The sequence below is a fragment of the Nyctereutes procyonoides genome, unplaced genomic scaffold (assembly GCF_905146905.1).
Source record: "Nyctereutes procyonoides isolate TBG_1078 unplaced genomic scaffold, NYPRO_anot_genome, whole genome shotgun sequence".
Taxonomy (NCBI): domain Eukaryota; kingdom Metazoa; phylum Chordata; class Mammalia; order Carnivora; family Canidae; genus Nyctereutes; species Nyctereutes procyonoides.
The window spans coordinates 10401358-10425542 of NW_026575134.1; the positions used below are offsets into that span (position 1 = coordinate 10401358).

At 39.4% G+C, this 24185-nt stretch overlaps 1 protein-coding gene across 1 annotated transcript in view; it reads right to left on the reverse strand.

Moving 5' to 3' along the window:
• Window positions 1-24185, reverse strand: part of POU6F2 (POU class 6 homeobox 2) — a 468834-nt gene that overhangs the window by 348538 nt on the left and 96111 nt on the right. Inside the window, 1 exon segment of the mRNA XM_055301115.1 lies at window positions 20759-20930. Coding sequence (XP_055157090.1) covers window positions 20759-20930 — 172 coding nt within the window.

Below are 24185 nucleotides of genomic sequence, written 5' to 3' on the forward strand. Positions count from 1 at the left end.
ATCACAGTATTATTTACAATAGCCATGATATGGAAGCAACTTAAATGTCCATTTATAGATGAATGGATAAAGAACATGTGGTATATATACACAATGGACTACTCCTCAGCCACAGAGAAGAATAAAATCTTGCCATTTGCAACAACATGGATGGAACTAGAGGGTATTATGCTAAGTGAAATAAATCAGACAAGGATAAACACGGTGTGATTTCACTTATCTTTGGAATCTAAAAAACAAAACAATTGAACAATCAAAACAAACACAAACAGGCTCATAGATCCAGAAAACAAACTAATGGCTACCAGAGGGAAAAGGTTGCAGGATTTGGGTGAAATAGGTGAAGAAGGTTAAGAAGTACAATCTTCCAGTTATAAAATAAGTAAGACACAAGGATATAATATTCAGTATAGGGAATATAGTCAATAATATTGCAATAACTTTGTACTGTGACAGATGGTAACTAGTCCTACTGTGGTGACCATTTTGTAATGTACATAAATATTGAATCACTATGTTGTACACCTGAAACTAATACAATATTGTATAACAGTTATTTTTTTTAAGATTTTATTTATTTGAGAGAGAGAAAGAGAGCATACAAGTATGGGGAGAGGCAGAAGGAGAGGGAGAAGCAGACTCCCCACTGAGCAGGGAGACTGTGTGGGTCTCGACCCCGAGATCATTCATGACATGAGTCAAAGGCAGACATGTAATTGACTGAGCCACCCAGGTGCCTCTATATTAGTTATTTTTAATAATAAATTAAAATTAAAGAAAAGTATCTTTCTTGCTACAAAGTGAGCAGATAAATAAACACATCCATATGATAAAATGCTTCATAGCAATAAGCTGTTGCTATAAAAATGTTTGTTTAGAAAAATGTTTACCATGTGTCGTTTCCATACAAACAAGCTAAATAAGGGAAAAGGCAAGATACAAAAGCATTTTATTAAGGTACAGTTATAGATTACCTACAGGTAAGCAAGGGGCATATCACCTGGAGCACAGGAGCCACTTTATGGAGTTTGAAATTTATTCTGAGATCAATAGGAAGCCACCGTAAGGCTTTAAGTAGTGAAGAAAAACAATGCTCACAGCTCTATAAATTCTGTTACCGGAAATCTAACAGCCCAATCCTGGCAAACATCTACTTCATGGAGTCTCTGTGAGTAAAAATATTTTGAAAATGCCGATCTATGTAATCATCATCATTATCATTAGTGAAAGCCTGGAAGTAATAGAAGTTTAGCTCATAGACACCCTTGGAAATCTACATTATTATGAAGTTCTTTTTCATTGGATTTAAAGGAAATTCTTTTGTGAAGGGTTCTGGAGACTGGCATATCATATCGCATATTTGTTTTCTGATTTTTTTAAAAAGATTTTATTTATGTATTTATTCATGAGAGACACAGACAGAAAGCAGAGACACAGGCAGAGGGAGAAGCAGGCTCCCACAAGGGAGCCTGCTGCAGGACTAGATTCCAGGACCCTGGGATAACGACCTGAGCCGAAGGCAGACGCTCAACCGCTGAGGCAGTCAGGTGTCCCTCATATTGGATATTTGTGGAATATACCCTGACATGACCAGAGAATGGTTAGAAACAGCAAACTAAACATTTTCCCCTGGTCCCCTACTCCCGTGCCATCCGGGCTCATATACTGACAGTGCTGTGTCTGAAGGCTAGAACTTAGGGAAGTTCCATCCTGGCTTTTCATATACCTCCTGGGGCAGGGTGGGGGTGGCGTGAGGAAGGCCTGGGGGGTATTGGTCCAAGGAAAATAAGATCCTGAGCCAAAATTTTCATCGTAGTGAAAAAAAACCTCAGAATTCAGTTCATGACTTTTTCATTTAATAAAAACTGCTTATTCTGGCCACTACTGGAACAACCCACAGCAGCTGAGCAAATTTTAATTTGCTGAGTCCATACTTAAAATAACCACAGTTAACTCTGAGTTTTAGTGTGGTCTTTTGCTCCCCGACTTTTCCTAACAAAACCAGAAAGAACCTTATATTTCACTTATATGTCTTTCTGTCCAGAACACCAGGAATATACATTCTTGCCTCTGATGATCCTTCTTTTTTTTTTAAAGATTTTATGTTATTTATTCATGAGAGACACAGAGACAGAGACAGAGGCAGAGACACAGAGAGAGAGGCAGAGACACAGGCAGAAGGAGAAGCAGGCTCCATGCAGGGAGCCTGAGGTAGGACTCGATCCCGGGTCTCCAGGATCATATCACACCCTGGGCCGAAGGCTGAGCTAAACTGCTGAGCCACCCAGGCTGACCTCTGATGATCCTTCTTTACAGAAATGTCATACATTACATAATGTGCAATCAATTAAGAATTCAAGATGTTTAAAGAAATAATATTTTATATAGAGCCAGAAAAATGTTTGAAGTATGGAACCCTCAAATGTAGAATTCATTTAATTTAAAAATATTTTTAGAAAATTGTGGTACAGATGATTTTCTTATAAACAACAATAATTACATGAAATGCCTTCCTACAAACCAACTTTCTTTTACCAGCTCATCCTTCTTTAGAATGTCTAGTGGTAGACATAAAGGCTCAGAAATGGTTTATTATAACTGAAATTTCTGTCTGTTATTACCAAAGAGAAATGTATTGAACTTAATATGTTAGGTTTGGGAAATCTGTTTTCATTTGCTATAACCAATGGTCTGTCATAAGCGTGGACATAGTGGGCTTTCAGATTCTATTCTCCATCTGCCCCTGACACCCTAAGATGAGACTTCCTTTATTTTTCCTGTGTTTATAAAGACCAGTTTCCAAAACCTAAACTGAACCTCTTCATCTCTAAGAAAAATGAAAGTGATAAAGAAGGTAACTTTCAGTAGAAGTAGACACACAAATATCTAGAAGATATTGATCCATACTCATTAAATGGTGTAGAAGCTATCCTCTGCTCAACCTTGCCTTAAACAAGTCCTTCTGGTTTCGTTAAGAATATCTACTCGCTAATAAAAAGACCTTCCCCACCAAAGGTATTTACTTACTTTATCAGAAAGAAAAGGAATAGATGTAGAAGTAATATTGCCTTTGTGGTGGTTTTGTAACTTGCCACATATTTGTTGACAATCTCCTCGTCAAAGTAGTAGAGTTTAGTTCTCTTCTTTTTGAATATGAGGGAGCATTAATGACTCATGATTCTATTGAATAGAAAGTGATGGAAGGGATGCTGTTGGACTTCCAAGGACAAGGTAAAGAGGCCTAGTTTATAAAAGCCAGATTCCATCTGGCCTTCTCTTTTCTCTCTCCCTTTGCCCTAGGAACCCAGCCACCATATTGAGAGAAAGCCCAAGTCACATGGAGAATACATAAGTATTCCTGTCAACAACCTGGAAAAAAGGTCCTGGCCAACAGTCAGCATCTACCACCAGACATGTGAAAACATAAGCCTTCAGATGATTGCAGCCAAGTGTAAGAGAAATGCATGGACTCTACTAATCCATTCCCAAATTAAATACTTGTGAGTGAAATAAATGTTGTCATTGTTCAAGCCACTAAGTTTTGGGTTGGGTTATAATGCAGCCATGGATAATGTGATCAAATGTATCATTGTAATGACGGTATTTATACATAAGAAGCAGTGGCACTGACACTTTAGTAGAAGGCACTTAGTGCTGGTGGTGGGTGCTCTGGATGGGTCTGAGGCTAGGCAGGAGGAAGGGGAGGAACACTTAAATTTTAGCTTGTTTCTCTTAAGCTTCCCCAGCTTAGCTAATTCAGAAGGCAGATTTCAGCATCTGTAACTAACACTGCACTTGGCCCTACCCCTCTTTCTACCAGGATGAATTCAAATCCTTCTCACTCTTTACTTCTTATCAGAGAAGGTTATAGCCCAACACAACTCTCTCACTCTGTTCCTTTGCCCATGCTATTTGCCCAACCTGGAACAGCTTCTCTGCTCTAACTCTGAGATATCAATTTTATATATCAATTTTAGAAGAATGTCTTGTCTAAATGTAACTCTGGAGATCATGAACATACCAGGACAAGGGTTACTCACTTGCAAGTAACATGACCCTAGTCTGGCCTACTTAAGCAATATGAGAAAGGCAGGGGGAAAGAATTTGTTGTAAGGGTTTGAGGTAGTTCATGGAATCAAAGGGAAAAAGTTAAATATCTAAATCTCTGAAAAGACACTAATCAAGATTCTTCCAAGGAAATCAACGTGGTAAAAACTACTGGCACTTTCTAGGATCACCACCATGTGGACACATTTCAGCTGTTTTTCAGTCCTTCTATTACTCCGTTCAAGAATTAGCCTCCCAGAAATGAACAAAGGGTGGTAGAAAGGGAGGTGGGAGGGGGGTGGGGGTGACTGGGTGATGGGCGCTGAAGGGGGCACTTGACGGGATGAGCACTGGTGTTATGCTATATGTTGGCAAATTGAACTCCAATAAAAAAAAAAAAGGATTAGCCTCCCAGGAGAGAGTGAACTAATTATCTACTTTGGGGCACATATAATCTTTGTCTAGGAAATGATGGAACATCTGGGTTGACAGTTCCACCAAGACTATCTTTAATGAGAAAGGAGTACTTTGCCAAAGTAATATCCACATGCTGTTCCCTCAGTGTCCACCCTAACACCCGATCCTTCAAACTAAGTCATGTCATCCCATTATTCATTTCTATAGCATCCAGTACGTCTCTTGGCAAAGCATTTCTCACCACAGCAAGAGTTCCCTACCATCTGTAAACTCCATGAAAACAGAGACAAAGTCTAATTCATTATTACATCCTCAGTCCCCAGCACAATACTTAGTGCAAAGGTGCTCAATAAATATTTGTTGAATATGTGAACAAACAATTCTTTACCTTTGTTTTCTGACTCATTTTTGCTGACACACACACACACACAACCTCATTCTTTCTTTAGTTGAAGAGTAGACTCCTGTGGGTAGAGTCTATTTCCCCTTAATATTCAGTAAGTATTTACCAAGTGTGGATGATGTCCAGAAACATCCAATTCAGAAGCAGTTCAATTCAAAAAACATTTATCTGGCACTTAATATATGCAAGATCTATTATCTGTCCTCTAGGGGCCTGCTACCCAGCAAGGGAGGCAGACAAATGCACAAGTCATTATAATACTAGGCAAACACTGGAAATGGCTGCAAAAGAGGTTTTTAAAAATGAGGAAATAGTTGGAAAGCAAGGGAAGGCAAGATTCATCATAATGTGCAAAATCAAGAAGCTTAGCCAAAATATTTTGACCACAGAAAGGAGAAAGTGTAGCAGACTGGGACACACTCAGTAAATGGATCTAAATAAATTAGCCTCTCAATAAGTTCATTATAAGCAGCTTAGAGAACACATCAAGATATTAAATGGTTATTTGCACCTGGCCCCTTTCACCTAATTGAAATGAAATGATAGTTACTAACAGTGTATGGCTATATAGATTCTATAGATTTTTCTCTAAAAGACTGATGTCTGATAGAAAAAAAATGCCTCTCTGGGGGATCAGAAGACCAAGAACCAAAGTGTCCTTCTAAAAGGCAGTATAAAAGTATTGCCATTTTCATGAGGCAAATCACCTTTAAAAAGGTCTAATACAAGTCCACTTTAATATTTCAATGAAGAAGGTAAGCTACAAACTCCCAGGGGTGTCTAAGACTGTTCTAATCTTGGAGATTTTGAGGAAGGAAGATTTTTGAGCCACCGCAAGACACAAGAGCAGAGAAATAGTAAAAACAAAACAAAACAAAAAACAAAATAAAACAAAAAAACCTTTAATTTAGAAGAAGCAACTCTTCTCCTAAATGCTGATTTTTCATCAGGACTGATTAAAAAGGCAACTTAACTTTAATATGAAAAATTGGACAATTCAGCTTTGAATGTAGTGCTCAAAGAAAGTATCTTCTAGATGGTGGCTAGAAGGGACTGGTGTGGGAAAGGCCCATCAGAGGTGGATGAGAAGCTCAGTAAATAAATCTGTACCCACTCTTCAGAGCAGAGGTGAGTTTTCTTCTTCCTGTACTATATAAACCTTTAATGGAGCCCAACTCTGTGTTCGATTTCCCAACATTATCCCTTCCACATTGATACTACCCAGTGACACAGCCAAGTAGAGACAGATCCATTTGGTCACCCAACAACAAGATCACACTGGTACCAAGAGTTGGAAACAGTAAGAGATAAAATGTTCTATACATACATTCAGTGAAGAGAGCCAAATCTGTCACATTAGACAAAGGGGATGGTCATTGTCACTGGCTTCAAGGAAATTTTGTCTCTTCTACTTAATATTAACACAAACATGTATTTGAATTCAATTTTCAAGTATGATTTAATATTTCTCAATATCACCTTTTATCAATATCAATTGACACATGTTAAATAAGTGATTTTACAAATGCCAATATATTTTTTTTAAGTAGGCTTCATACCCAGCGTGGAGCTCAATGTGGGAGTTGCAATCGAGAGTCGGATGCTTAACCAACTGAGCCACAAGGTGCCCCAGAAGTGCCCATAGTTTCTGATAAATGTGCACAGGGCATGGAGCAATATGTAATCAAAAGTGTGTGGGATTGTCATGTTAACAACAACAAAAAGATGCTCTCCTAGTGATCCTGACTTCTTTGGTAGTGTCTACAAAAGGTAGCAGATTTTTGTAATATCAACCAAAATCTCTAAATATCCCTAATAAATGTAATAACACATTTTCACCTAAATATGGACTTAAATGTCAATTTAACCTACTTAAATTTCACAGCACATTCAGTACTTAGAAATGTGGCACTGAAAGACTTTCTGAGGTTGCCATTTTGGTTTTGGTTTATATGTTTAAAAATGAATAAAGAGTTCTCTCTGGAAGATTAGAAAGTCCTAAATAAACATCAGCATATGTTCCCAAAGGAATGAAGATACCATGGACTTCTACTCACAGCTATATTCCAATACTTAACATACGACTAATGCTTTGAGAGGAGAGCTTTACTGGGGAGGCAGAAAAGAGCTCCCCACAGAGACAGAGAAGACCCACAACCTCATCTAATCCTCTTTATTTCTGGAGCAGAGATGATTCTCTCTAGACCTAGCTTGAATCTTGGCATTTATGGATAAAGTTGGATTAGGAAAGCAGAGCTTAGTTTTCAAAATGCCTACTTCATCTGACCGTCAATGTCTGATCCACCCTGCCTATAGGATACGTCTCAGACCTGAGAAATATAACATGATTGGTCTTAAGGAGAGGGGGGCGGAGAACCACATTTATAAAACACCCCCCATGTGCAGGCACCTCACTTGTCTTCCTAGATGTAATCTTCAACACCTTGTCAGATTACCTGACTTCTCAAGCTACAGAAGAGGAAACGAGGGCACAGGAAGTCATAGCACTCTGCGTGGGTCAAGAGCAGGGATTTGAACCCTGGTTACAATCCTTCTGCCAAGCCCTTCTTCCTCTATCTTCATGTGAGTTCAGTGGAATGTTTCTCTCTCTCTCTGAAATGTTGTATAGTTCACCTTGATGTGGTGAAGATCCTCTGCAAGATCTCGGAGCACTGAATTGGAAGCAAATGCTATGCTCCTAATTTTGGCAACAATGTGGTCCAGGAAGAAAGAAGTTAAGTGCTTGGCCTGAGAGCTGGCAAATGCCCTTGGAGAGACAACTCACACGCCTTGGAGGGAAAGCACCAAAAGGCAGACTGCCATCAGGGTATCGACCTAACCACACGTTAGAGAAGCATTTGCTGTCGCCCACGGACATCTGGTTCCATATCACTTCTCGATGCCAAAATTATTTTTAAAATTTCTATGATTTGAAAGAATCTCACACACTCCAATCTTTTAAATTTAGAGAAGAGTAAGATACATAACTGCCCGCTTCCATCCTTGTCCATTGCACTGCCCACCTACTCCCCAAGATGGAAATAGTGAATTATTGCCTCCTCTAGAACCTTCTTGTCATCTATGTATGAGTCTGAATCCTTTCCTAAATGGACTCGGGAGGAAAGCAGTGTCTAACGTCCTAAAGAAGGAAGGGGTGTTGTTGTCAGGAGAAAAAGATCCCCAGAACTTTACTTTGGCCAAGAGAGCCCTAGGGGCTGATGTTTCCTTAGGGAGGAGCATGGCTAATTCCGAAGGCCTCAGAAATTTCCTTATTGGTGTTCTGATATCTGTGGATAAAATTTAATCAAATTCCTCCTAACAAAGAAAAGTTAATTTTCAACTCCTAATAAAGTGTGGTATTTGTTGAATGCTGGGCTCGACACACATCACCTCAGTTCAATGTCAAGCTGCCCTCTGAAGTAAGCGCCATCAATTCCTCCATGCCGAGATGGGGAAGTCGAGGCCTAAACACATTCCATACCTCACCTACCCAGCCAACAAAAAACAGCCTGACTCCAAAGCCTTGACCCACAACATGATGTTAAACGATAAACAAACTAGAATCTTGGGAGGAGAGAGGAGGCAGGAGAGACAGGGAGGAAAAGATAAATCCAGTTCATTCTCCCTTTGGACAAGATTAAGAAACAATGACTAAAGAATCATAATTCTGTTTTACAGCATAAGCACCAAACTCTGTGACGAAAACACAATGAATGCAGTTTGTCCTGAATCACTTACAAATCCTCTCTTCTTCCTCATTTTTTGGGGGATGATCGTTTTTCCCAACTGTTTAGGTTTCTGACCAATGAATTACTTCTGACATGCATGATTTTGAAGATTAAGATTTCCCGAAGAGTCACAGGAAACGAGAAAGGAAATGGGATATTAATATACCATGTTGGTTGTGGGCTATCTCAGGGTGGTGCGAACCTGCCTGGTTCAATCTGGTTCATCCTCAGTGTCCAGTGTAGTGGGCGAGCAAGACTGGGTGGTTGTTTCTTTCCAGTGTATTCTCCATTGAGTCCACATAGTGCATCACCGCTCCTGCCACAGAACAGGCACTCAACAAATATTTGTTGAGTGGATGAATTAACTGTTGCATGTGGAATACATAAACTGCCCAGCATGGAAAAGGCTTACATAACAAATAGGACAAATTATGGGTTTCACTTCTACTACGTCATGTTGTAACTACACTGTACGTATGCACATCTCCTTTGTCTTGATATGTGAAAGTAGCACAAAAGTACGAAAGTCAGTTTCAGAACATTTTGCAGCATAAAAGAAAAATATATAGGAAATGAAGACACAGAGGGTTGATGAAAATTCCTAGGAAAAGTAATTTCAAAGATTCAATATAGAAATGATCCTAGGATATCATGGTTTTATTTTCATCAATTGTTTTATTTTGAGAGAAAAAGCTGGTTTTTCTAACTTCTATAGATGTGCTTCCCTCCACCAAAAATAAATAAAAAATAAAGAATGTGCTCTAGTACAGCTTTGTGGCTGTCAGAGAGCAAAGGAGGAAATGTGATAAATTTGGACAGAGAACAATAATAATAATTTTAAAACTCCTTTATTTATTCTTTAGTACCCTCTCTGGAAAAGGGCACATATACTAAGAATGGCATAAAATGACAAATATAATGATGCTGTAATTTCAAGGAGCGCCAAATGTTAAAAATTTGATGACCAGTATAAAATAGCTTCATAATTACATTTATATTGAAAATGTCATCCCCTTTTATCTATATATTAAATATATGAAATCAATGTTTAAAGTATTTAAAAAATAATCTCGCCCATATATTTCTTTCCTCTGATAGGCATAGCTGTGCTGTTTTGGTTTTGCACCAAGCGAAGCATTTCCTCAGATAAGCTAATTTCAAATATTGTTAAACTAGGCCATTAAATTATTTTTACATTCACTTGTTAAATGTTCAAATCTGGTCACATTCAAGGAACCAATTTCAGCCTTCAGCTATCCCTTTTTAAATTTTAAGTCATCTTTTTTCTTCCCCCCAGGCTGCAAAAAGTGTATTACCAAATAAACTGACAAAACATCTCAGCAACTAACATCAACGTGCAATTTTAATGCCTTCTAATCACACAAATCAATATGAGATTTTTGTGCTTGCGCATGACCTTCTTCAAATTATCCCTCCATTTTGGTTGAATCAGAACAAGTGTGGGCTATTTGATAAAAAAAAAAAAAAAAAAAAAAAAAAAAAGCCCTAAGTGTGTGAAATAAGAGCCCTCGCCTCTTCTGCCAAACTCCCCTTGACAGAAACGTGATAGAAGCATCACATCCCTGGAACAGTAAATGCAAACTGACAAGAGATGAGCCTTTAGATGTTGAATATAATCTTGCATTGTGCTTGAAGTGTCTTATTATCTTGTCTTTTGATGTCTGAAGGGGCGGCTCATTGTTAGAAAAAGGAAAGCCCTCGCGCATCTTTGCCATCTTTAAAAAATTGTTTGGCCTTTAACAACTGCTTCTCCAACTAATGTCCATTTCTCCTGACAATAAATATGGCAGGTCGCAGGCAAGTGACAAACAATTTACTTTACATGCCACACTTTTATGGGTTTTGAGAGCTCATGTGGAAGCGGATTTTTAAAAGTCCAGAGAAATTAGCAGTGTTACAGACGTTAAGAGGATGGAGGTCTCCCAGCCTATCCCTGGTGCCCGGTGGCTGGTTGGGATTATTTCCTGCTGTTTCTGGTTTTTGTGTTCTCCCAGGTGCCAGATTCAAACCTCAAGCTCTTTATTTACCATTGACTAAGACCAGCCTCCAGGGAAAATGAAAACACAACAACCAGGTCGGCTAGATGCCGGGATGGAGGGCCCTACCTCGGATTGCCTGGGCAATGTTGGCAACTGTACACAAGCAGGAGCCCATTTCTCAGTAGGATGTCAAGTTCAACCCTGGGCTTCAGGAATTGGGCCCCTCCCCTCAGAGCCTCTGACACTTCTGAATCCCTGCTGTCCTTGAGTGGGGGAGGGGGACCCTCACCTTTCCTTTCTACCATTTGTTTTGCGGCTTTTGTTTTCACTTAAAAGTTTAATGATGTTCCCAGTCAATAGGATTCCATAGCAACTAAATCACAGTCGTGCTACTTTTTCTGTCACCCAGCCAGATTTTGTGAAAGCTTTCAAGATCTTTTCTCAGACCTCCGTCACTCTAAGAATCCATAAGAATTCTCAAAAGGACCATAAACTGTTACAGGGTTCAGGTTATTGTATCATTATAAAAACATATTGATACACTACAGATGACAAGACAGGTGGCTACCATCCCAAGCTAGTGCAACCGTCCCCACGCCAGCAGCAATGTCCAATCTGACTAGTTCTAGGGGGGGTTTGTGCTTGTTTGATCTTTTTAAGCAGGCAGCTGTAGACACGAATCCCTTTTGAAGCACGGTGCTTAATTTTTGACACTGATTTGATGGCCCACCAATTCTGATTGGGTTGTTAGCAAATTATGAGAAACATGGAATCTAATGGCAGAAGGAAAGATTCTAAACTACAACAAGGGAATAGACCAGCCTACCTGAGAATCTGAATAATTTTTTAGCGACTCTTGAGAGTAATTCCTTAATCTCAGGAATCAGAAGGAGATGAGACAGTCAACATCTAGAAAAATGGTGTAGGTTTCTTTCAAAAGTTTATGAAAGTTTCCCTTTTCTGACGATTCATGCATAGATTACAGTGTGATTAATGGATAGCAAGCAAATCCATTAACATGCTAGGCTTCTTCACTGTTTCTTTCCTGCTTCTCCTTCTGAAAACAGAGCGCTTCCTTCTTGACATGTTTCTATTTGCTCTATGGCATTAGATATATCGAAGAAAAAATGCAGGTTTTGGAAAAGGTCATTTCACCCCCACCCCCCAATACCACTTCCACATCTACATGTTTTTAAATGCAGGAAAATGTGTTTTTCCATTTGATTTTTTTATTCTCTTCTACCCTTGGCTGATTTTGGCAAAAATTCACTCTTCAGTAATAATTTTTCATGCTTTATAAACAGCTTCAAATGTTTGCATTTTTAAATCAAATTAATCCCTCAGCCCTTCCTCTCCTTCAACAGTGGAGATTCTCTCATGCAATAAGTCACCCCAAACCATTCATTCATAAAAGTAAATCTTGCCATATTGCTATTAAAAGACAAATCGCCACATATGTGGCCATCGAGAACTGCAAAAGATTAAGTACACCATACTATTTTAATAGCAAATGTTTGAAATGTGATTTCTTTATTGTGCATTAAACACCCATTCTATCTTGATGTGCGTACAAGTAAATATATATTTAGGTCCATGAAATCCTTACAGGCAAAAAACTGTGCTAACTAGATAACAAACACTTTTTACTTTAAAAAAAAGAAAAAGATAAATGTTTGTAGTGTGTGCCCACAGGTAGACAAATACTTAGGTTCCTAATATTTAGCTTCCAAGCATCTTCTCTAGTTTGAGCAAGTTATATAATGCTTTAAATATATATATATATATTTATAAATATATATATATATTCCTTATAAATCAAACTGTGCAGAAACCCCCAAATCTCTTTGCTGCATTAACTGCACAGATTCTGAGAAATCCTGTCGTCTTCTCTGCTCAGCAAAGAGCATCTTCGAAGAAGCCACTGGAATTTGGATAATAGCCCAACTATGCTTGAAGCAATACTATGTAATATAATTAATTGTCCTTTATCAGTAAATGATTACTTTTGAAAATTTTATCTGGAAGCTTGCATTGTTAAGTATTCACAGGTATAGGAGAAGTGCATTTAAGTGATATACATATAACATGAACTAAAAAAAAGCTTATAATTATAAATTAGGCTTTATCAATTTTATGATAAAGACACACATGCTACCAACAGTAAAAAATACCATGTATCAAATGAACACAAGAGAAAATATGGAGAACATGCCATCCACACACACACGTTTTACACACCTTTAACACATGGTTTGCACACATAGCTTACATACGTGTTTCACACATTTAACATATGTTTTACACACGTGTTTATGCATACATTTTACACACATCCACACACGGTTCATACACACATTTACACACGTTTTGCGTGCATAGCATTGCAGTTATTCACTGTGCATTCATGGTGCTGAGGGAAAAAAACACAGGGAAACAAACACAAAGTATGGAAGTGCTAAGAAAATGGAAATGGGCGTTGTAATTTTAAACCACGTGGCTAATACTAGTCTTTGGCTAATACTAGTCTTTAAAGGTGAGTTTCTTGGCTTTTACAAACTTTCACCACAATTGGGGTTTGTTTCTCGTTAATTGGATGAAAGCAAAGTAATACAAGAGATTTGGGGAATACATCGACCTAAAAAGCACTGACTTAGGAAAAAATGCAACACTAAGAAAGCTGCTAATGCCAAACAGTATCTAGCAGGAAAACATATTCGCAAGACTGTTAAATTAGTCTGGAGGGCAGTGCAGTCCTCCAGCACAAGTGGCTTTGACTATATTAGTTATGTTGTTCCAGGTGGCTAATTTTTTAATGAAAATAAAAGCCAGTATATTCTCTGCACATGGAAGATCCTAAGGAGCACTTTCAAAGAGAAGACTGGAAGAGAAATTTGAGCGTGGATTGTGTTTTCAGTCCTCAGACAAAATAAAGATATTCATACAACATGCCAGGATTTTTAAAAAGTAGCAGTTAACTATTACAAAGAGATGTCAAGAGCTGTGCATCTTCAGTAGGTGGTTCTTAAAAATGCTCTTCGAATGCTTAACAAAACAAAGTTTATTTCAATTTCTCTGAGAATGAAAGACTCTCTTCAACCACAAGAGAGTCAGTGTTATTCTCACTGACCCCTGTGTTCCCATTAAAATGGCTTTGTCCATTTTTGATAGCACACAGTAATATCACAACACAGAGTAAGAGATGTTATCCAACTAGCCTGCACTTGTTTCATATTTTTATAAAATCTGACTTTGAGAATCAGAAGGTGGGAGTTTACATGACCCGACGAATCAGGTCAACATGCGTAATAGATAGGCATCCTCCACAGACAGAAGGCCCCCAAGCTGCCAAAGCCCAGGGACTCCTTTCTGGACGGATTTTAATGTAAATATTACCAAGGCATTCCCAAAGAAAAGTCCCATGTTGGCAGATTCAGAACCTCATCCAGGCTTATAGCATGAAGGTACATGCTCCACTGTAAATACCAGATTGAAACAAATGATGTTGACTTATTTCTCTCTTAGAAAAAAAAAAGACGCCTGAAATTTTACAGGATCAACATTTTAAAAGTAAGACCGAAACATCATTAATAAAAGGAAAGCTGAGCAAAAACGCCAGCGAAGTATAAAACCTCAGAAGACAACACACATAATTCCAGAGCCACGCTGGATATTAAAGAAAAACCCATCCGCTGGAGAATGGCAACTGTTACTAGGAGCTTTCTCTAGCTACCTCTGCCTTTTGGATATTTTTAAAAAATTTATTAACCTGACAGCAGGAAACTTTACACAGATTGCCCCCTGACAGGGTGCCAGTTTGGTATAAACACTTTGCTATCTTTTTCTTTAGCATAAGAAAATCATGAAACATGTTAAGTGGAGCTAGGTGCATATTTGGGCAGCTGGAACTACTCCTCGGCCGGTCTCAGCACCCAGGGAAGGCCCGAGAATAATCAGGAGCAGCCCAATAGCAGCTCCAGTAACCCTCCACCCTTCCTCCCTCACATCTACTCTCTTGTTAATGTGCGAACGTCTGATGTATTATTAATCCCCAAACACAAGCCAGCAAGATCGCCAATCAAAGGAAGGACCGGTCCTCTCACAAATTATTTGCTTACTGTCTAATAGCAAGCAAGGTCCACTTGAAATAGTCACTTACGTCTCATTTCTCAAGTGGGAGAATTTTTTATTCGGTCAGTTCTTACCAGAGCGAGGCTAACTCTATCATGAAATCGGGTAATTGAGAGAAGGTAACCCACTGAAGGGCCAAGCCTTGGGACCCTGCATCTGGAATGCACCTCTATTTATTAATTATGACATAAACTGGTGTGGGTGAACTACAAAACCACTCGAACGCCCTGTAACCTTTAAGTCAGAAACATCCAAGACACTAAAAAGACTAAAGGGAGATCATTTAAAGGGGCGATGGTGCAGAGTCATGTAATTTCTAATTCTTTATCTTATTTCCAATTGTGTATAGGACCACTTAACAGCAGTGACAACAAAATAGAGGAATCGTAGCCATCCAGATAGAAGAAAAATGTAAAACTGTACCAGCATTTTGGTTTGCTAATGTGTTAGCGTGGACAGCGTCTTTAGATGCTGCAATACTGAACTTTCTTCTCCGAACAGATGTCTGACCTCAACACCCCAAACAAGGCAGAAGCAGAAAAGGGAGCCACTAAGAGAGTCCCCATGGCCTCCTGTGTCACTTACTGTGCACTGTCCTCCATTAAAGGGTCACTTAGGAATGAGCATAGCTGCTCCACCAACGGACATGGTGAAAAGTTTGAACATCTGTGCTATTTCATATGGGTTTGTTTTTATTTCAAAACTTACACATTAATGCTACTCAAAGTGGATTTACTTGTCCAGGCAGTATTACAATGGTTTTCTGAGGTGGAGGCTAAGGGGAGGAACACAAAAACTAAATTTGTCTAAACACACACCCTGGATTTTTTTTTTTTAGAAGAAGTACCTAGGTGCTTTAGGTTTTCCTAAATGTTGAGAAATGTATCTAAATGTGCATTTCCTCCTCAGTAGGCAGAGAAGAACACCACAAGGGTTTGTTTGCTTGCCTACTAAACCATAATCAATTTTTGACAAATATCTTATCATATATCTCCTTTACTTACATAAATATAGGTTTTTATTGTTTTCTTTTAAATAACTGTTTCTGAAAAAAAATCATTTTTGCATAGAATCTATTATCCAAATTATTTAAAATATACTCCTTTAATATTTCCCTAAAAAAACACACTTTCTTCAGTGAAAAATAGTATACACTTTCCATTAATAGGATATCAAAACCTGCAAAAATATAGAAGAATGATGCTTATTTTAAATAAATATATTTCTCGAGGGACTATTCCTCATCACCCGCCAGCTAAATCCTTCTTGTGCTTAAGCCTGACATACTTATTACTGGCCCCAGCATATTTTATCAGAATATTATAAATATCCAAGGCACTGGAACCTTGAGAGAGATGTTTAAATAAAGTACAGTGATGCCACAATGAAGGCCCCCACTCATTCACAGGCAGCATGACCACAAAGTGCAGTCCCAATAATGCCCTACCAATGACCTCCATGCTGACCTGCAGAGACCACTGTCTCAAGGGGTGACAGACAATTTAGTCCTTTATCCTTTTGTCATTGAAAACGACTCCACTGCCATAAATTCTAATCAAGTCAAACTGGATGGCAATTTAAAAAAAAAAATCTTATCATGCATGTTTCTATGAGAAAGATCACAGAAAGGAAAGGGGAAAATTTTTTTTTCCGCTATAGATAATACATTTTCTAGCAAGGGAAGAAGCACTGACCCAACTTTCAACCCTTTCCCGAAAGTTCAGAGATAAATGATATTGAAAAAACCCACACTTACGAGTATCATTATATGCGATTTCTGTTAACCTAGAAAAACACAGTATCAGAAAAGAAAACCAACTGTCACTCTATACCTCGGGTACAATGCCTATAACTGGTTTTTTGTTTACATCTCAGGGCTTGTGAGCTGTGTACCCCACTCCCATACAGCGTGGCACCGCTGAGCAGCGAGCCACAGACTAGCCCAGCCATCCGAGGTAGTTGGGACTTTAAGAAAAGCAATCAGGAGGTTTATCTTGAAACAATAAAAATATTCCCAGGAGGAACACTGTTAATAAATCATCTTTCGAATTTCAAATATATATGGGAGAAAATATTTAGGGCCTGTTTTTATGCGGTCTCACTTCTTCAGCTGAGACTGCATGGGCAAACTTTAGTACAGATATTTTTCCGGGGATATATATTACTTTTATACTTTCTGTGGTCATCTCCCTGGCCAAGTTGTTGATGCTCTACCATTTGAATTTTAGAATCCAACTTGACTGAATGTGGAACACTGAATTCTTGATGAGCATAACTAAAAATGAAGCACCACATTGACACGGTGCTATAAATGTCACTAGAGAAACACAGCAACCTTTTCCCTTTGAGATTGTTTGCCAAGGGCCAGTTTTGAGAATGGTTTCAAATATGTACATCACTGGGCACATATGAAATGGCTGGCCCCGCGTGGCATCGCTCATTTGATCATGCAGCTGAAACACAGCGAGACACGGAGCCAAATTCTCTGCTAATACCCCCTGACATGCAAGTCTGTTCTCCTCCATACTCTTTTCCACAGCTCAGAGCTTAGCATAAAACAGTCACAGACCGAGAGAGGAGATGGTTATTCCAACAGGCTTTACCAGGATAAATAATGTACCACTTAATGATATCACAGAGAACGACCCAACCACACGTTTCTCAATGAAATGTGGATTCATCTCTCCTAAGTGTACTTGAGTCTCCCTAGCTGTTCAAGTTAAGCAAAATGTTACCTCTGATGTAATTACTTTATAAAACACAAGGGCCCTTTTCTGAACTTTCTACTGAGGCTGGCATATGGCTTCTGGTTTCTCCTTCTGGTATTCTGAGTTGCACAGAGCACTGAAGCATTCTGCACAGTATGTTTCCCTTTGGATGCTGTTAAGTGCAGAGGTGCAATTTAAGGAGAGGCATAAAAGACCCAATGGTTCCTGGAATTTCCTTTGTTTATCCATAGAGGGCATCAGTATTAGCCTTTCTCCTGCAGTTTCAGGCCGAGGTGCCCATACTGTGACAGAAACAGACTTGTCCTCTGGACTGCTAATTTCAACAAGACACAGAAGGGGGAATAAGCTCCAAAGAAATCTCTCAATACTGAAATTTCAAGTACAGTAAAAAAAAAAAAAAAAAAAAAACAACAACAACAACAAAAACCTAAGCCTTTCTTGTCTTCTGTTGTTGGTAAACATCTCCCCACAAAAGTAAACATACCAAGATGCACATGATTTGTCTCAATCTGCTCCTTTCATTACGGAAGCCCAGTTTTCAAGAACGCAATGCGCGTGCTATGAGAATGATGGTTTGAGAGAGTATGTTAGGAAATCATTGTTTTTGAGAGAAGCCTGGATGCTCTCAGTTATTCAGGAAAAATGTAATTCTTCATTGTCAGGCAAAAGAGTGTAATGAAAACCACACATAAGAACAAAAACACTTGAGCAGTATTCATGTCAAATACAATGATGGGCCATTACGTTATCACCCATTAAGTGGGTCCAAAGTTGCTAAAAATTCTGGGAGAGAATTATTCTAGAAAGTTTTGGTCAGTTCCACAAACTGGGCTTTCTAAGTCCCAGTGATATTAGCAGGATAGAGACAAGAGACCCGATAGCTAAGGAAGCCTCAAGAGAACATTGGGTGCTTTCCATGAATGTTGTAGTCCTTCTGCCTCCTATTGTCTCCCATTTTTGCCTCAAGTTTTTGAAACTGCTCATCTACCGGTTGCTTCCTCACCTAATTGGAAACTGGAAAACATTCGCACTGTGTTCAAAAAGCACTCTAGAGACCAAATAAATGACTCACTTCATTTGTGAGTGCATAAGGAATATCAGATGTAAGATGTAGATTGTGCCAAGTGCCCTCTCACAAAAATTCAGAAGTTGAGCATTTTAAAGTAAAAATGAGTACCTTCTAATCCACTATATTTCTAAACTAAACTATGATTCGTTAGTTTACCCTATAACTATTCCACTTCAGATATATTTTCCATGAACTTTTAATTCAAATGTCTTTGACCCTCTTGGGTTTTCTTTTTTTTTAAAGCTTAACTTCTCTGCATATGCAAATCAGTGAGAGCGACAAAACAAAACTGTAACAATTTTCAACAGTGGGAAATCTAAATAAATGCCTAGAAGCCAAATTAATCACGCCTCTGTTGGTTTACTTGAGGGGAAAAAAAACCAAGTTGGGGTTATAAGTGAAAGTCTACAAAAGACATTTACTTTTTAAAAATGCATGCAAAGTTTAGGAGCAAGTAGTCCACTATCCACAATTCTGTTGAATTAATTCACAGCCGATTACTTTTTAAAAATCAAAGTGTTTGGTATTAGTGCAGGGAGGCTGGAGCATGGTTTTGCTCTTCCGTAATTTATAATTTTATCTGACTTCTCTCACTAACCCCCTGAAATGAAATGAGTGTTCTAGGACATGGCTCTCCCTATGCACATAAACACTCAAACTACAAGAAAATAATCCTTTAGAGTGAACAATGCTAAACCTTAATGTCTAGGTGTAAAAAAAAGAAAAATCTATGTGCCAGGTGGAATTGCTGCTTTTTGAAAAAAGCATCACGCAACAGAATTTCTTGAAACTGGCATCTATTATATTCTTCACTGTAAAACTGTATTTTACCAATAGAAAATCTGAAACAGAAAGTTTCTCAGCAACACCCCTTCTCATGTCTGACTGAGTGAGCATTTCGAATCAGAGAAAAGCTGCTCTGTTGAAGCTGGCCTAGAGTTGCCAAACTATCGAAGCTGCTTTCTTCCCGGAGGCTAAAAAAAATTAAGCTTATTATTATTTTTTTTTTTAGCTGAATTAACGACTTTCTCCACAAAGCAGTCTAGGCAATTGTGTTGTTTTTCTTTGACGTTCAGACACACGACAGTGTTTTTAACCTGAGATCCAGCAGTTCTCTGCGTGACATACATATATATATATGTACACACACACACATTTATATAAAATCAGGTGCACGTATCAGATTAGTTTATAGATCTATGTATAAACAGGTTAGTACATACACACACATATTCAGTGTTACAAGTATATAAACACTTGAAATAATTAAAAGCAAGTCTTTCAGGAGCAAGTGTTCTGAAAACCTCATGTCACTCTATCCCATAAAGTGCTTCTCAGCACAGACATCTATCACCATCCATCACTCAGTCACGCGCCTCAACAACCGGCTCCCCTTTCTGATTAGAGATCACAGTTGCTTGAGTTGGCTTACAGAGTGTCATCTGTTTGAATGACAGATGTCTTTGCTGGAGTGGCACTCTGCTTGCTCTGGTTTTGTTGATGGAACAAAGATTCCTGAAAGGTCCTGGGCTGCCTCCACATTTAGGAAGAGGCTATAAGCGTCTGGTCCAGGGCAGAGGGGTAGGGGAGGGATGCAAAAGGACCCCTTTTCTCTCCTCATCCTCCCCCCTCCTCCCTTCCAAAGAAGAGCTATCCCTTCCAATTGTGATTACAAAATGTTATTCCTCTGACCAATTCCCGTAGCCACCTTTGTTTACCTGGCACAGAAAGACTTGTATCGATATTTCTCAGTCCCCTCTTCTGTCTTTTGACTACAGATAATAACTCTTTACTCTCCTTCCTCTTAACAAAAGGCTGCGAAGCAACCCGAAACCGAGTCAATACTTATTCAATAAATGTTAACCAGTTCTCACAATGGGACTGATTTCCTGATTATTATTACCACCTTCTTCTTCTTCTACTTTTTCTTTTTTCTTTTTTTTTTCTTTTTTAAATAATCTCTAGCCCCCCGGGTGGGGGGGGGGGACTCTGGCAATATCTGACCAGCCCCAAGGAGCAGTGAGGAAGTTCCTGGCTGGGAAAAGTTTGCAGGACATCCTGCCAGCCGGCTGGGCTGGAATGGGCTCGGATGGCTCGGCCCCTCCGAGATGCGAGGCTCCTCTTTAGCACTTACAAGAAAATTGAATGAACAACAGGGAAAGGGTGAGGTGGGGGGGTGTGGATTGCTCTTCCGGACAACATTGTAGGGCTGAAATGAAATACCTAGACAGACTTACCGAAGAGCTTGCTGGGAGTGTCCTCGCTGTCATTTGATTCCACAGGCACAAGCAGGGACTCATTCAGCTCGCTGTCTGGAGTAGCAGCCTTGTCTTCACCTCTCAACTCCGCATTCATTTCACTCTGCGCTGACAGCAAGGGCTTACTGACTTGTCCAGCTATCATTGGATCCTAGGATGGGGGAAAAGAGTAAAGGGGAGGAAAAAAAAGTGGCAGCTTGAGTGTGCGTGTCCTCTCTCCCTCTCCCTCTCTCTCTCCCCTCTCTCTCTCCCTCTTCCACACACACACTCTCCCTCTCTCCTCTCTCTCTTATCTCTGGCTGCTCCCGCTGTTATTGCTGGCTGCAGTCAAGTGAAGAGCTATTACAGATCCGAGGAGTTCTCCATTACTCCCCACCCTATTAAAGCTCAACTAGCATGTGAGAGATTCAGGAAGCTTCGGAGGGAAGAAGGGGAGGGAAAAAAAAAAAAAAAAAAAAAACTTCTTTGAAAGCCACCTAACCAACACAGCTTTAATTGTGGGATGTGCTTTTTGTGCGAATGTTTTTACACCTTGTTCCGTCTTTAATGCAGTAAGAAAAAAGAAAGTGCTGGGTTTGTACTCCAGCAACACAGTAAAAAGGATGGAGCACCCTATGGAGGAACCACGGGCTATTTTAAGAAGCACTCTCCCTGGGGGAGAAGCAATTAAACCCTATCCCCAGAGCAGAGAAAAGAGATAGGGAGAAAAGAGTCCTCGAAAGGCTTTCAATGGAATAAAAGAGATTTCTCATGTAAATTCCATCAGCACCCTTAGAAGTTGACTTCCCCGCTCCCAGATTTGGGACGGAAGCTGACCCCAAAGCCAACGAACATTTTAAAGCAAACAATACACAGCAAAATAGATTTAAAAATCGGTTCAAAATTTTTTTTGTTAAGGAATTGGAAAAATACTTACAAACTGTGTTCAATAATCCCGATACCTAGAGCATCCTATGCCCAGAGCATTAAAGAGAAAGAAAACAGAAATCACCTCCAAAAAAAAAAAAAAAAAAAAAAAAGCAAACTCCCCCCCACCCACCCACCCACTAATCTGAATCTGCTTTATCTTCAGCTCATTAGGAGGGCATCTTAGGATCAGAAATATTTTCCAAGGATAGCCTGCTATTCCATTTGCAAACTAAGATGCATGATATTGTTTTGGCACACACACCGGACGCAGGAGGAAAAGAAAAGCAAGAAGTGCCCTTTTTGCGTTATCTGGGAGCTATTTATTGCCAAGTTCATGCCTAAGTGGTTCCTGAGCAGGAAACAGGTGACCAGCACAGGAGCAGGTGGGGCGGCATGCTCTCTTGTCCCGTCGCGTTACATTGGTTGCCGTATGCCCGTGGTTATTTTTTTTTAATGTATTCATGCCTGAAAAGTGAATTTGATATGACACATGATAATCTATGAAAATGTTAATCAATACAAATAGTTTAAGCTGTCATCAAATGCAGTTCTTTAGTCAATACTCATACCACTGAAAACAATGTCACTGTCACCAAGGCTTAATGTGCATAGCACTTAAATATTGGACTCTGTGCATCAATGCACTTCTTCTTCAAATACTGTAGGTAAACACATTTTCTCCCCATTTAAGGCTGAAGCACTCAGCACGCATTTAGCTGAGCCGAATCCTCCCTTTTGAATACCTTGATAGGTCCACTGGAGGGCAAAATTAATACTTAATTGAATCTCACAGTCATCAAAATAATCAATACTTTTTTATTATTTATTCTTTACAGTCTGTTGACTGTTTCAAACCTCTGAGGGAATGGTGGAAAGGATTCATGGCTTCGAAACACTGTCATTTAACAAGGTAATTTTCAGTGGGGCATTAGGGGTTGTGAAACATATAATAAAACAAAAATGGTGGCTTATAATAGGAAGAAAGAAAAGAATTATATTTCTGCCATCTAACAAAACAGGATAAATAAAAAAGCAAGTGCAGAGAGAGAGAGAGAGAGCGGGAAAGGAGGGGGATGAGGGAGAGAAAGACTGGCTTTTGAAGGGTTTTATCATATCAAGAGCAGAGCCGGGCTTTCATAATGCTGACATTTCTCATCCTGACAATCCTAAACAAGTGGAAAGGATGAGATCGTAGATATCATCTTTCATCACATTCCCCAGCTTAAGAACCAACATGACAGCTCCTCTCCCCTTTACACTGTTAATTACTAAATAAAATACTACTCTCTGTCAGCATCAGATTATTGCAGATAGCAACCACAAACATTTCTCCATTGTTTCCCCCCTCTGGATCGGTGATACCTACCCTGAACTCTTTAGAAAATAAATTAGGCTTGTCTCACCATATTGTAAATATTTGAAATATAATCAATGTCATCGATGTGGTCGATTCGCAGTATTGTCAGCCTAAATTTGCTGGTGATAGATTAGCATTTCATTGACTGTGTTGGGTCACCGAGATTTGGGAGTGCTTGACGTATGGGGGTGGGGGGATGCAGGCACAGGGGGGAACAGAGACACGAAAATCTCAGATTTTCCCCAAATTCCTTTCCTGTGCATCTAAGGGAATGCGTGTTTGGATTTTCCTGAGTCAGTCAGTGGAGCAGGGTGGGGAGGGAAGGGAACACCCTTTTGGTAAGTGTACTCCTCCCGTGAGGTAAAGGTTCTAGTACATTTCTATTTTACAAGAGGTTGAATACTCAGTCTCTCTAATCTAGAGGAATGGGTTGTGATCTGTGCCTTTGAGACACCCTATCTCTGAGGCCGCACTGCTCATGTGAGTTTTTTATTTTTATTTTTTTAAGATAGCATTCATTGCAAACTTCTGTTTAGAATGGCATTCAAAACCCTCATGATAAACCAAGCCTGGTATCATCGGGACTATCTGGGTAGTCTTCCCAAAAACAAAGACTATTTTCTTCTTGTTTTAATCTGCGAATGGTCAGACTGAACCCTGAAACACACAGAGGAGCCAAAATGCAGCTGCTAAGTTCAAGTGCACTTAAATCTTTAAGATGTTCAGGCTGGCTGGTGTGTGCAAAGCATGTACTGGCAGATGGTATATATTCACTGACCATTAGCTCTTCTTCCTTAAATTACTTTTATGGACCTCATACATGGCTAGGTTCCCAACTAGTGCCTCTCGGGGCCTTGGGCTAAGAAAATTCAGGAGTTTGTCATTCAGGTACTCATTTGATTTTTCATCTTACAAAACACTTTACGTTTTCCGTGATGCAGCTGTAGCCCACATCTATATGTGCATGACATGGTTAAACAGCAAACCCCCAGTGAGGCAGAGAGCAGACAGCTTTTAATCACAGCTGCAGCCATTGGGGGGTCCATTTGAAAATGTGTCACAAGCAGTAACCACTGAGTACAGTCATAAGTGATGAGGGAGTGCCTCTTTCAAGCAGCACTCGGCTTGGAAGTCATTCTC